The sequence below is a fragment of the Erithacus rubecula genome (genome assembly GCF_903797595.1).
Source record: "Erithacus rubecula genome assembly, chromosome: 10".
Lineage (NCBI taxonomy): Eukaryota > Metazoa > Chordata > Aves > Passeriformes > Muscicapidae > Erithacus > Erithacus rubecula.
Window position 1 is genome coordinate 21,743,947 of NC_136662.1, and position 14,417 is coordinate 21,758,363.

Below are 14,417 nucleotides of genomic sequence, written 5' to 3' on the forward strand. Positions count from 1 at the left end.
AATGTGTTTAATCTGTAGACAACTGACCACAAGAGTCAGGTCTAAGGATTTTGTATTTCTCCTTCAGTGTGTCTTACTGGGAAGAGTTGTCCTTCCATTTTGACCTCCCTCCAGATGCTACTTTGCAGATCAGGCAGTACTTTCTTTTTTCCTGTGGCAGTGCTCCTAATCCCTAGAGACTTTCCACGTGTGCTGACTTCTTCATTTATCTCTGCAAGGTATATCTGTGGGACAGATTGACTTCATAGAGAAAGGGGAGGCTCATTTAGAAGAGGTTGGCGTCCTCTGCTTTTAAATCTTGATGAGGATTGCTATTACTACAGATTCCATTTATTCTCTATTAAAAATGAAAAAGACTTGACAAAGCACTCTTTTGATCACATCTCTTCCTGTACTGAGAGGTTTTTTTTGTACAGTATTTAGCTGTTTCCCTATTTGTTTATGGAAGTATGGTTCAGCTATCAGATTATGAACTGAGTGTAATCTGCAGGGGACTTCTATCAAACCCATAGTTCTTTCCTCCAAAGAAACAAGTTTTGGGTATTTGAGTTTGAAGTACTTCCCAAGCAGCTGAGTGCTGTTCTGCAACTGTTTATGACCAGGGATTTTAAACTTGAGCTGTTATTTTTGCAAGTTCACAGAGCATTGGGTGAGCTGGCTTTTAGTTACAGAATATTTGGCCTTTTGAGGATGATGACACAGGTTGTAGGTGTTCTGACATGCTTCAAGATCTCCTGGATATCTTCCTTCTGAGATGTGGTGATCTCTTGAATTTGGACAAAGACAGTGCAGATGTAGGCCTGATGAAAATATTATTGGGAATTGCATGAATTCCTTGTGCTGCATTGTTGTTCTGGCAGAGATGCAGCTAGCAGGGTATGGGGGGATCGTGCACAACCAGCAGTGCTGCCAGTTCTGCTGAATCTCCTGCTGGGGTACAGTGTTTGTATCTGATAGCAGAGGAGGGGAAGGAGGGGGTGTGATCTGATCTGAGAGTACTGCTGTTTCAAGGAGAAGAAAAGACAGGATCTTGCTTTCTTACAGTGTTACCAGTATTACTGGAATATTACTGCTGGAAACTTCAAGACAGCTTTTCTGTTAAGTTTTGTGTAATTATCTTGACCACACATGGGAGAAGAAAACAGAAGCCCTCAAAGGTACCAGAAGAGCAGAGAGGTGCATGTTTGCAGGCTGGAACAAAGCTGACATTACTTATCAAGATTTGGGAGGCAAGTGCAACCTGCTTAAGCTGTTTGGTTCAAAACAAGTGCTTTTTGTGAAGTAAATCCAAGGCTGAGCACACAGATTTGGGTTGCACTTTACAGATCTCAACCATGAGTAAGCTGCCTCTCTGTGCTGGATGAGCTGATCCCTCTGTAGTCACATGATTACTGAATAAGCCAAAAATCATGTTAGATGAGAAAAAATTAGCTTTCTCAGTGATTTCCTAAAAAATCAGATGTCAAGGAGATGCAATGAGCATCAAGTAGAGGGAGTAGTTTCAGCAGCAGCCTGCAGTTTGATTAGATTAAATATAGCAAATTGCATTCTGCAATTGTAAATTAAATCATCATTCTGCAAATGTAGATCTGCAGGAAATTGGTGTTTCAGATGAAAATATGTGTATTCATTACCTAAAACTAGGGGTAATGAAAACTAGAACTGTCTTACTAAAATTTTATCTACATCAGTTTTCAAAGACTAGCAATGATGAAAAGAGAAAATGGTGATAAAATGTTAGTAGTGAATGTTTGGGGGGTTTTGTTTTGTTTTTTTATGGGTAATATGTTTTATCTTCAACATATTTGCTTATGGTTTTCCTTACAATTTTGTCTAATTATCAAAGTTGAATGTGCTGTGTTCTCACAAGGTGGTCATAGAGCACAAATGTGAAAATACTGGAACAGTGCAAACTGTCACTGCTTGATTTGACCAGCTCACAAAAGGATTAATTTCCATAGAGGAAAAAACTACGGTTCTATAATTTGTTGAAAGTTTAGAAACCTGCTTGTCTTGAGGTTTTTCCCTCTCAATCTTCCATGTGATCTTTGACAAAATTGCCTTTTGCCTGTACCTGGGTGTAAGAGGTAACAATATCCCAGTGAACTGTTTGGAAAATTACAGATGGGTGGGACAAACCAACATCACTGAATTGCATCACATGGTCTGAGGTCACTTTCTTATTTTCAGCAAAGTTGATGTCACTGAAGGGACTGAGATCTCAGTTTATTTGGTGTGTAAATACTCTACAACAAATTGGGAGAAAAAATGAGTAAAGAATGATCAAAGCTGCTGATGGCTGCCTCCAGTTGGCTGTACAGAGTTGAGACTGCATGATCTCCTTCAGCTGCATCATCTGCCATCCAACAAGATTTGTTTGTTTGGGTGCATTGCCTATTCAATTTTTTGAGCTAAAGGGCTCAAAACTTCTATACTGTCATATTTTAAAAGTATTTTTTAAATGCTTTTTTCAATATGTGTTGATGAAGTTTAGACTGGATGTCTCATAGAGACATGGAAAACAAACAAAAAACAAAGCCAAGGCTTCTTAGCTGTTGGCATGTTTCTCTATTAGAAGCAGGAGTAAATGTAACATAACTTAATGATATAACATCCTTCATATGATATATCCCAGATAAACATTGTCCAGACTTTCCAGTAGGAAGGGCTGGGTCTGGATTCTGTTTGGCCACCTCTTGTCAATTAATCCTGGAGAAAATGTGCAGCATGTCTTGAATAATATCTGGACCATAGCTGAAAATTCCCTCCAGGAATTTTCTAAGAGGCTGTCCCTGCAATTGTTTTCTGTTTTATCCACAAATTGGGACTGTTCATTTCTGTGGATTTAAAGCTGCATGTTCTCTTATGCTGTAGGCTTTTGCTTGCAATGCCTGGTGCAGGGAAAGGATCCTTTACCCACTTTGATTATTCAACAATCAAGAAGATTGTGACTCAAGTCACATGAGACACTCAAATTAATCAAAACAAAGAGGTTCTGTAATTGCATTAAAGGTTCAGTGCTGAGTCCAGTGTAGTGATTTTGCCATCTGCAGACAGAGCCAAGGACATCAACAGGAAGCATCTGCTCCTGAACCAGGTCATGCTGGTGTGGGACGTGGCATGCAGATGCCTTTTGCATGCCTGAGGTGCAGTTCCACACAGGAAATCTCTATGAACCAGTGTTTCTAGATAAAATGAAGTAGGCAGATTTCCAGAAACACTTTTACTGGAGGTGTAGAAAGAGCAGGAACATGTGTGCACTGTTATATTCTGTTTTGTTTCAAGCTGTGCTTAACTGCAAATGTTTATGGTACTTGAATAATGGTCACTCCATGTAATAGTGCTGAAATGTGCCACCATTCAGTGCACTGCATAAGGATACAAAATGAACTTAGAATCTTCATGCTGCATTTCATTTTTGTTGATGTTATGCAAAAATGAAGTATAGATTTTAATGAGTAAATATGTATAATGTCACTGTTGAGAAAATCTTAACTTTGTCATCTTTAAACTTAAATTACCAGTTTAACTTCAGTCTTGTCTTGAAAATTATGTCTATATATGGAAATAGTCCTTAACTTGTTGATTAAGGGCTTTTTTCCCTCCCCCAATTTAAAATTAAAATATGATGTTTATACAGTATTTAGGTCAAACTAGATGCTGGAAATTCTGTCTTTAATTGCACTATTTTGATTTTTCTTTTACAGAAAATTGAAGGTCTCAAAGAAACAACTAATGTAAGTTTTTGGGTTTTTTTTTTTAATTATTATATATTGATTATGAAATTCACCTTATTTTCTTTGGAAAGTTTTTAAAGCCTTTTTGCAGAAAAATGAGAATCCATATTAGGTCCAACATTGTGATGACAGAGGCAACCTGGTTCTGGTGCTGTGTTCAGGTTTCTGTCCAGCAGCTTGGAATCATGGAATAGTTGAGTTTGGAAGGGGCCTCTGAAGGTCTGTAGTCCAACCCTGTGCTCAGAGCACCATCAGCTGGGACAGGTTGCTCAGGACCAAATGTAGTTTGGGTTTTGAGTAACTCCAAGGCTGGAAGCTTTACAGCTTCTCTGGACAATCTGTTCCAGTGTTTTATCATCCATAAATGAATAAAAGGTGTTTTCTTCTGTTTGAGGTGATTTTCCTGTATTTCTGTTTGTGGCCAGTGCTTGTCCTATTACTGGGCACCACTGAGAAGTCTTGCTCTGTCTTCTCCTGCCTTCCCAGTCAGACATTGATCCCCCTTGATAAGGTCTCCCTGAGCCTTTTCCTCTCCAGATTAAACAAGCCCAGGTCCCTGAGCCTCCCTTGCCATGATAATTTCCCTGCCTGCAGCACTCTGGGGGCTTGGAGCTGACCTGCATTTCACCTGACAGCCTGGCTTGTGTGTGGCTTTGGAAACTTCTGGTTTCTGCTGCTGTGCTTTTGTCTCTGGAAAGAAAAGGGGGAAGGGGAAGTAGGGTTTCTACAGAAGTGAGTGTCCATTTAGTTCACACCCAATATTCTATATAACTAATGCATACAAATATTAAGGGATGGTAACACATTCTTTTTCTGATATTTTTCTTTTCCTAGAGCATGGTAGAATCAATAAAACACTGCATTGTGTTGCTACAGATTGCTAAAGTAAGTACACTGTAAACTATTCAGAATTTCAGTGATACAGCAGTAATCTAATTGAAACCTAAAGGTGCCTTCTGTATGATCCAGGAACAAGAAAACAATTCTAAGTTGATTTATGCTTTTAATTTAATGAAGTTTCTGAAATACTGAGTTCCATAGCAGTCTGTTAATGCTCATGGTAACAATCACATTGGTTCAAGTGTTCTTTCAGATAAACTTTCTTTTGCAGAGTTTGCTATTAGACTAAAGAAGAACTTAGACAAATGTCAGGTTCCAGAACAGGAACTTAAGAAATTCTTCTTTCTCTTTCATTTAAGAGTGTGGCTAACAAGTAAAAAGGGATGAAAGATGATGAAAATAATGAAACCTGTTTGGCAAGGTCTGTCATAGGTCTGAAGTTCACAATGATGTTGGAACTTCTTGAAGTTAGAATTGTATGATTTGAGAATACAGTGTGGGTAATGCACTTATGCTTCTCACCTACATGTTTCATTAGATTTTAAAATTCAGGGAGTTTTACTTGTTGTCAAATTCTGCTCTTACAGGTTTAACATTCTGTATTTAGGATATGTTAATTATGAACTGCTGATTTACATCTTGTGATCAAAGTGGAGGGAGGTGATATTTTCTGAAGAAATAAAGGTATTTTCAGAATTTTAGGCTGATTTACTCAGAACACATTCTGATTTATCCAGAAATAGGCGTGGGCTCTTCAATTATTTTTTATTCTCTAATCTAAATCAACTATTTGCTGTGGCTTTGGACTGCAAGACTGCTGTTTTATCTTCATTTTAGATGCCAGATATGTTGCACATAATTGAAAAAATTGAAGTATTTAGAATCTTACAGGATCAAAGGTCATTCACTGAAAGGATCCGTGCATGTTCTGTGAAATTCAATTTTCATATCTATTATTTAGGAATTTGTGAAGAAAATGTTTGTTAATTAACAGATTTGTACAAAACCAATTTTATTGTTTTTTTACAAGCACTAGGGTTGGAACATTGAAATAGTTTTGTGCCACATGAATTTGGAGCTAGTACAGTCTTTATTTAACATGCAGTGATGCTACTTCAATCCTTCACTGTAGTGCCAGCAAGAAAAGCCTTTCAGTATTTAATTTGCTGTTATTTAGTCCTGGGTATATTTAGAGGTGTTTTAGTGCAGTGAAATCAGTAGACTATATGTAATTTTTTAGGGATTTGATGGAGTCAGTTGCAGATAGGTTAGAGGGTAATATGCTGATTTTCTTATCTATATGTGATTTGCTATATCAAGGAAGTGGTTTGAGAAACTGCAAGGAATTACCAGTTCATTTTTTCTTAATTATTGTATAAATGTATTTAATAGTTCTTATTTTCACAGGGGTTTAATTCCTATGAAATTTTACTCTTTTTATAAAACTCTGCTATGTAATTAACAAATGTGAAATTGCAGAGTTATAATCTTCTTTTCAGACTGTTGATCAGAGCTGGTAATAGGCAGCTGAGTTATCTTGTTTCTGTTGAACACAAAATCCTGTTTCTGCTCTGTGAGAGTTTACTGGGAGTTAGAAAAATGTGACCACTTATGCTGATGCTAAGCATATTTTGAATTTCTTTAGGTGGTTTGCTGATTATGGACAAAACTGGTAGTGGCAGATGCAGTCATTTAGATCAGGTTCAGGACTTTACTGCTCCAGCCACAATGTGAGTGTAAAGGCAGGTGGAATTTGAATCCCACAAAGTTGCTAACACTTGCTTTCTGTTGCACTAAATCAGACCTTGAAGTGCTTCTTTCAGTACCACTAAATATTAACCAGTGTAAATAGGAGAGCTTATCCACTAAGGAGTGGAGGTTTATTGCTTGGTTTTTTGCTAAACCATATCTAAAGCTCTTTTGGAGCTGTTGAAGACAAGGTGGGTTAAAGGGTGCCTTATGCACAGCTAATTGCAAGATGTTGATCCACATGTAGTGGGGAAAAAAAATTCCCAGTACTTTAATAACCTTTTTTCTGCTTCATCTTCTTTCTCTCTCAGGCAACTGTACTTGTTGACTACAGGGGAATTCTGTCTTTGTTTCCCCCTCCCTTTTCCATTAACTGTGTTAGTATCCTGATTTCCTACTACTGTAGAAAATTTATAATACAGAGGGGTTTGGGGTTTTTTTCCACAGTTCTACAAGTTGCCTGTGTATGATTGAATCTCTGTGTAAAAATGTGTTGTGTCTGACCGTGGCTTTGTGCTCTCCATTTGAGATCTTTTAAGATTCTGCAGGATTTTTCCCAAATCTGTAGGGCCTATGGCTGCTGACACTGCTGAAAATCAATCATCTTAACACCACCCTGTGGTGCCTCATTTCTACTTCCACAGTGCCTTTCTCATTAGGAGACAAACTTGCCAAGCTGTGGACCTTGATAGTGTTACCATTTCTCTATATACTTAGAACTTTCTGTTTCCAAAACACAACCATTTATCATGTGGATTGTTTTGTTGCATTGAAGCAAACCTAGATTTTTGGTTGTTGTTTTGTTCTGTTTCTTTTTTAAATTGTGTGTTCAGTTGTTCTGTTTCATGGATTTTTACCTTAGTATTTGGTCAGTTCAATTTTCATTAAACTTGCTGGTAAATCAAGTGTATCATTATGCCACTCATACTGAGGTGACCTAACATTTTCAAAACAATGAAGTAAATACCAGCAAAACAGGAATATGTCATAATTCATTCATTGCTTGTCAAAAAGCAGTCAGAATAAACAAAGTGGGATGGGCAGGGGGAGCATTTGGCCTGTGTTGTCCCCTTTGTGTGTGTGGCAGTTGAAGATGTCCAGCTTTGCTGATATGTGTGATGTAAAATACATGAAATGTTCTGCCAGTGGTGTGGTAAGCCTCAGTCTTAGAAATATATGTATCTCATGAAGCACCTTTTATAATTTAAATATTTAGTTTTACATCCTTCCCTTCTCTCTTTCACTCCATTTCTGGCAGTCTTACCTGCCCAGTTTTGTGGAATTTCTGCCTTCCTTTCCTTACTGGTGCTGCTCTTGTGCATTACTGAGGTGGGATAGCAAGCATCAGTACTCATGCAGCATCTTTGTGGTTTATGTCTTAGGTCTTGGAGTTTTATGTTTTGAGGAAAAAATTGTCTTTTGTAAATTTGCAGCCCAGTGGATCTCTTGGTGTTCTTTTTATCATGGAAAGCCAGGCTTCAAAAATGTCAGCTAGCAGATATGAAATGTTAATGGCCTATTGCCAAGTGTATAAGCTAAGGAAGGATATATTAAATATAAAAAGATAAATATGTGCCAACTTTCTTTATACTTCTTACAGCTTTTTTTTTTTTCCTTATTCCTTTAAAATGTAACTGAAAATCCAGGGGAATACTCTGCAGACAAGTCTTGAGGTTCACACTGGATAAAGTTATGGATTGATGTGCTGACTAATAGGAACTTGAGGACAGATGTTTTCCATACATAGCCTGCTCTGTCACTTATGCTTCTAGGCAAAAAAACCCAAAATCTGAGATAGTGAATAATCTAAAAGCATTTTAAAATATAATGGATCCCAAAAAGCAAAAATTGAAACCTTTCAACTTATTTTAACTTCTGCCTTTCTTGTGTGTGTTAATCACAGAAACTGAGAACTTCATTTTTCAGGAGCACAGAGCATATTTTTGGGAGCTCTTAGGTATTTGGGAAACACCTACATTATAAAGCAGAATTGTACTCTGCAGTACAGAAAGGATATTTTTTTAAATTGTCTGCACTTATGTGGACAGGCAGAGCGCTGATCTTCAGGGGTGCAGAGCCTGGGTGTGGAATTGTGTCTTTCAAGTTTAGTTACTGTATCACATGATGAGGAACATTTTATGGCTGAAAATGTAAACATTCCTGAGGGAAACTCGCTGTTCTTGCTTAGCACAGAACTGATGGGTCATACAAGATTGTTATGTTGATATTTTTAACATTTCTTCCTTAAGGACCAAATTAATGAGGAGAAGCACGCAGATGGACTTATAGTAAGTTTAAATCTAATCTTTATCTCCTTTTAATTCTGCAGAACATGTGAACAGAGACCTGAATTTCCACTCACTTTGCAACATGCTTCTTCCTTTCTCTAATTTACTGCTTCCAGTGTCTTGTTAAAATTCCTGTTGAGTCCTTAGCTCCTGAGGTTGGCTAACACCCTTGTCTTTAGAAAATAGAGTGGTCACTTTTGTGTGGAGTCTCTTGAACAGCAGTGTTGTGACTGAACACTTAGATAAAAATCTGCCATGTGAACAGATGAAAGGGTAAATACTAGGATAGAAATAGTTCTGTGTTCTATCTGAAGTACTTTTGTGTAGGAAATAGATCTGCTCTTCGTGTGCTTCAAGTAGTTTGTCTTTTCTACTGCTGCTCCTTTGATGCAGAGTTGTGTAATGTCTGTCTAAGCAATGTTTCTTCTGTTATAGAACTTCTGCATTTTTAATGTAACTTCTGTCATTTTGGTTTTGGTCACATGTGATTTCTCTTTCTCTGTTCTTTTTTTGTCACTTGAGTACATTTCAGATACTTTTAATAGGAGGTTGGTTTCAGAAAAAACTCTAAAAATCCAAATGTGTTCACATTAGAGCTAACTAAATCCCAGGCCTTAGTTGTTTTTCTACTACAAACAGCTTTAGCAGTAGGATTTTCTGTTGTGAACCCTGGACATAAGATACACATGCATATTTTAGTTTTGTGCTATCATAAATGAGGTGAATTATGATGTACCCTGCAGATGTAACATAATTCATGTCTTAGTATGAGGGAACTGGAAAAGAGGCTGAGCAGGTAGACACTTCCACAGGCACAGGTGTGACCTGCACATCTGTTCTGCAACTCAGAAATTTCATAGAGATATTGCAGCTTGATATAGTCTGAATTTGATTAGCCACTGATCTCATTATCTGTGGGCTGGCTTATACTGGGGAGGAAAAACTATTTCTGTAAGAATATATTAACTGTGGGTCAGTGATTATGGAGTCTAAAATTGTGATGCTGTGGAGGTCAGCATCACCTTGGGCTAAAGGTCAGGATATCACTTTAAATTTAGGCAGAAATAAAATCATTGTTTGCTGCCGTGGTGGGATGAGTCTTGTTTCTGTGTAATTGTTATTCAACTGTTATTAAACTCAGAGTAGGAGACCTTCAGGTCTGCCTCCATCTGTTTCTAGCCCATCACATGGATTATTAATTTCCCTAAAAAATAAAGGAGACATAGATAGCAATAGCATCCTGTGTATCATAAGACCATCTTGGGTTTCATGTCTTAACTCTTAAGATGGGATCATAATTTTAAACAGTGAACTCTATGGGACAGAGACCTTCCTGTGTTGAATACATAATTCCACAAGGAGGTGAAGTTCTGGGTAAGGGACATTGCCTTTATGCTGGTATAATACAGTGGAGTAATAGTACCTGTACTGGATTATTTGTATATAGGTTAGTAGCACCAGTGAAAATGTAAAAAGCTACTTTATGGCTGTTTTTAATGTAGATTTTTTTTTTTTTTTTTTTTTAGTGATAAAGAGAGACTAATAGTTCTGTTTTCAATTGAAGAAATCCTGTGCTATAAAAAAAAAAATAGAACTTTTCACTGATTTTTAGAGTCATACAGTGTCCTGAGTTGAAAGGGATCCACAGGGATCATAGTGTTCCAACTCCTGGCTCTGCACAGGACGGCCCCAAAAATCACACCACGTGTCTGAGAGCATTGTCCAAACATCCAAATGTAGGATAAAATTCAGAATTTCAGGTAACCAGGAAAGGAGGGAAGAAGGAAGTCTGCCTTTAGTAGGAGAATGGGAGAAAGGTTAAAATGAGCCTGTTTCCCTCAGTCGGAATGCAAATAGAAATTAATGGACTAAAGGGAGAGGAGAAGAGTTGTAGATGCTTCTTTTAAATTCTGGTGTAAAAAAAGAGGATAGGGATGAACTGACTGAATTTCTGAGCAAAGTGAGCAAAATTTTTCATAGTTCTGATTGATCAGGTGTTTAAATTGCAACATGTTTGGAAAAAAGTTTTACGTGCCTTTTACTCAACCAAGAAATTCTGGTGGTTGTGCGTAAACATAAGTAACAGTGCTTAGATGATATTTTGGAATTTAAAGACATGGCAGTTTAGATTTCCAAGAGTCTTGATGCATAAAAGCCAAGGACATCAACTGAAGTCAGTGACTTTTGGGATCATTGAATTGACCTGGTGCTTCATTTTCTAAGTGCTCAAATCCAGAAGTAGGTTGAGATGTCCTCTACTGAGCTGCACTGAGCACTGTCAGCTTGCTTTGGGAAGAATTTTGACAACAAAGCTGCTTCATAGCTCTAAGCATGCTGATGATTCTTGTTTTGATTTATGGGTTTATCTGCTGTGGTCTGCACAAATTAATTTTTGGAAAAAAAAATTTAAAATACAGATGACCTATCCTAATTTTGGCCAGATAATTTGCATTTAACTTTCCACTCTTTGCATGCATTATTAATTAATGGACATTGGGTTGCATACCAGAAGCAAGAACCTGAAATAAGAATTCTTTATAGGATGCTGCAAATCTGCATCAAATTCAATTTAGTGTGCAATCTGTGCAAAGAATCAAAATATTACCACTTCCAAAGTATTTCTCATGTCCTCAACTGTCAATTTGTGTTTTACTTCCTCTCTCAGGAATTCACTCTCTTGCATTTGGGCATTTCTCATGCTCACAATGTTCTTACTATCTATGCTTTATATATTTTTTTTTAATGGAAGAAAAAAGAAAGTGTTTTTCCTTCTCTTGCCTAGAGCACCATCAACCCCGTGGACGCCGTGTATCAGCCCAGCCCCTTGGAGCCGTCGGGGATCAGCACCATGCCTTCCCAAGCTGTCACACTCCCAGGTAGGCTGGGGACAGCCAGGAGCAGAGCAGTGGCTGCAGTGCAGTGGGCAGGGACAGGGCTGTGTCACACAGGACAGGACACCTGCACTCAGCACTGCACACTCAGCTCACAGGGGCTGAGCAAGGCCAGGAGCAGGAGGCACCTGTGTTCTCACCAACCTGCCCCTGGTTCTGGAGATAAGCTGATGTGTTTTACTTGCCTCAGTTACTACCTTGCATTTCTAACACTCTTTCTAAAGATGAAACTCTAATTTTCAGAAAAGACAAATGCTTTCTGTTTAAACAACATTTTTTTAAAATGCCATCTCTGCTTAATAAAAAAAGGACCTAGATAAAAGTGATGGCTATGTGTTTTTCTAACCAAATGGCTTTTATAGAAAATGATTTAATTTTTGGAGATGAGGTTAAATAATGTGCAATCTTCTTTTGGATTTTGGGGTTAACATATCAAAATATCCCCTAGAACCTGCTCAGTTGTGCAAGTCAGAGCAGCGACCCTCCTCTTTGCCTGTGGGACCTGTAGTGGCATCGCTGGGCAACCAGACTCCAACACCAAATAGTACAGGTACAGTTCTGGGTAACTGTTGAAATACAGGAAACCCTGTATTTAGTCATTAACACAACAATATATTAGCCTACATCTTGCTTTTAATCAACAATAATTTCAATGTTTTGTTAAAACCAGTAATGCTTCTTTTTCTCCCCACCCTGTATACACAATATGTTCGAGTTTTGCCAGCTTCCTTTTGTCTCCCCAGCACTGCAATCTTGCAGTAATGGAGAAAACATGTCCCTTAAACTTTACTGGTGTTCTGTGCTCTTCATTTTCCTTGTCACTTTAACAGATGACAAAAGAAGAGTCAGTATGAACCTGCCTAATTATTGCTTTTAATTTTATACTTAATAAAATACTTAATATAAATATATTATATTTATATATTTATATAATATATAAAATATACTTAATATTATATTTTCCTCTTCTGAGTTCACATCAGTTTTTATTGATTTGAACAATTCTTGTTTAAGTATTTTTAAAGAATTAGTTTTTATTGAGTCTGTAATTTTTAATACTCCACAGGGAGTGGGCAGTCAGCACCTAGCAGCAGTCTCACCTCTCCAAGCCATGTCAACCTGTCTCCCAATACAGTCCCAGATTTTTCTTACTCAAGCAGTGAGGATGAGTTCTATGATGCTGATGAATTCTACCAGAGCAGCTCTTCCCCAAAGCGATGTATGGAGTAAGTAGCTGACAGTGTGCAGTGTGTGCTGAATTCTATTTGTGTCTATGAGGGCATGGCTTGTCTGCTTGCAGAAATTGGTTAAAAAAAATGTGGGAGGTAAAAAAGCAACTTTGTGTAACAGAGTAAGATTACCTGTCTTCAGCCACAGACAGATGTCTGTGATTGAGGCAGTTTCTTCCTCTACTGCTTCCCATTCCTTCAGATATTTGTTGACAAACCTAACCAAATTTTGGAAGCCCCCAGCTCAGAGCTGTAATCTGAGACCTTGGTGCATTTCACATGCATTTGCTGCAGCCTTTGGTAAATGGCCAATTTCCTCACACGTTTGCTAAAGAACATTCTTTGAAGTTGGCACCCTTTCCCCAAAATCTCTATTTACTCTTTATATTTTATTAATTGGAAAATTAATTTTAAGAGATGCTGCACATTCCAAAGAGGGATTAGTCAGCTGTTTTCTGCCTTCATGTGTTATCTGAGGCTGCAGGCTGTCCCATTCCTTTAACTACAATCCATTCTGAGCTTTCTGTGAATTAGCATGCACCATGTATATTAATGTCTGTCACTGCACATGAATTGATGTCTATCACTAAATTCCTTGTCTGTGAATATCAAATGACAATAATGTGGCCTGAATTATTTAATTTGAACTGTGAGAATTTATTACTTTTCTTTAGTTCTTCAGGGTCTGCTGCAGTCCTGACTCGGAGCAGCACGGGGAGCAGCCTGAAACGCCCGGATACCACGGAGTCCCTCAATTCTTCCATGTCTAATGGCACAAATGATGCTGGTAAGGGGCCTGTGTGAACTTTCAGTAAGGTGTTATTAATTGCTAATCTGTGTGTAAACTGGGTTAATATATGCAGGATTATATATATATATATATATATATATATATATATATATATATATATATATGGTAAGGTACTTACGGGAAATGGTTTATGTACTGTTTCTTTACTAGAAGATTGCTGAATTGTAGGATTTAAAACTTGTAGTTTTTGACAAGTTAATATGCTAACTAAATACAATCTGGTTTTGAAGGTTGAGAGGAAAACAAAAGCCATTTGGTCTTTCAGATCTCTTTGATCCTCCTGATGATCGAGAAGATGATGGGGAAGGAGAGTCTGTGGAGGAGCACAAAAGTGTTATCATGCATCTCTTGTCACAAGTGAGATTAGGCATGGACCTAACCAAGGTAAATTTGCTGGTGTTCATGGGGATGGGAGGGGCAGCAAACCCAGTTTTGTGTAAAAAAAGGTTACATAATTTAACTATGTATTTCTAAGAGCTAGTTAAATTATGTAACCTTTTTACATGGTATTTCTGAATTGGAGTTCTTACTAGAAGGGGAAAGTAGCTGCAGAATAAATATATCCAGATGCTAAAATCTGTTTGGGAAAATAGTTTGCTATGGAAAGTTGCTGGTTTTTCTCTTTGAACCTAATTCTTGGACTGCTTGTGAAGCATAAGGGGAATGCTGAAATGTTACTCCTGTCTTTAGCTTCCTAGAACAAAGAGCTACAAGATCCCAAGGTATGGGAACATTCAATAAAACATAAAGTAAAAGTGAGACCCTTTTAACATATAAAAGCTTTGCTTAGTTGAGATCTTAATGAGTAAATAAGTTGCCTGTGCATTTTTAAATGCTACACTTAGGTTTGGCAAGGAAAGAGTTGGGTTCTT

The 14,417-nt window shown here is 37.6% G+C and overlaps 1 protein-coding gene across 8 annotated transcripts in view; it reads left to right on the forward strand.

The window, feature by feature from the left end:
• OSBPL9 (oxysterol binding protein like 9) overlaps positions 1 to 14,417 on the forward strand; it is a 56,605-nt gene that overhangs the window by 36,078 nt on the left and 6,110 nt on the right. For 4 of the 8 annotated variants that reach the window (XR_013775396.1, XM_079314541.1, XM_079314538.1 and 1 more), the window contains 7 exons: positions 3,708 to 3,737; positions 4,572 to 4,622; positions 11,397 to 11,490; positions 11,954 to 12,055; positions 12,572 to 12,731; positions 13,409 to 13,521; positions 13,811 to 13,929. Coding sequence is in view for 6 of the 8 variants with exons in the window: in XM_079314541.1 (XP_079170667.1) it covers positions 3,708 to 3,737; positions 4,572 to 4,622; positions 11,397 to 11,490; positions 11,954 to 12,055; positions 12,572 to 12,731; positions 13,409 to 13,521; positions 13,811 to 13,929 (669 nt within the window). In the remaining 2 variants the exon portion in view is untranslated. Of the gene's footprint in view, positions 1 to 3,707; positions 3,738 to 4,571; positions 4,623 to 8,575; positions 8,615 to 10,123; positions 10,375 to 11,396; positions 11,491 to 11,953; positions 12,056 to 12,571; positions 12,732 to 13,408; positions 13,522 to 13,810; positions 13,930 to 14,417 lie in introns of those variants that run through there. The other 4 variants (XR_013775395.1, XM_079314537.1, XM_079314539.1 and 1 more) reach the window with 2 other exon arrangements.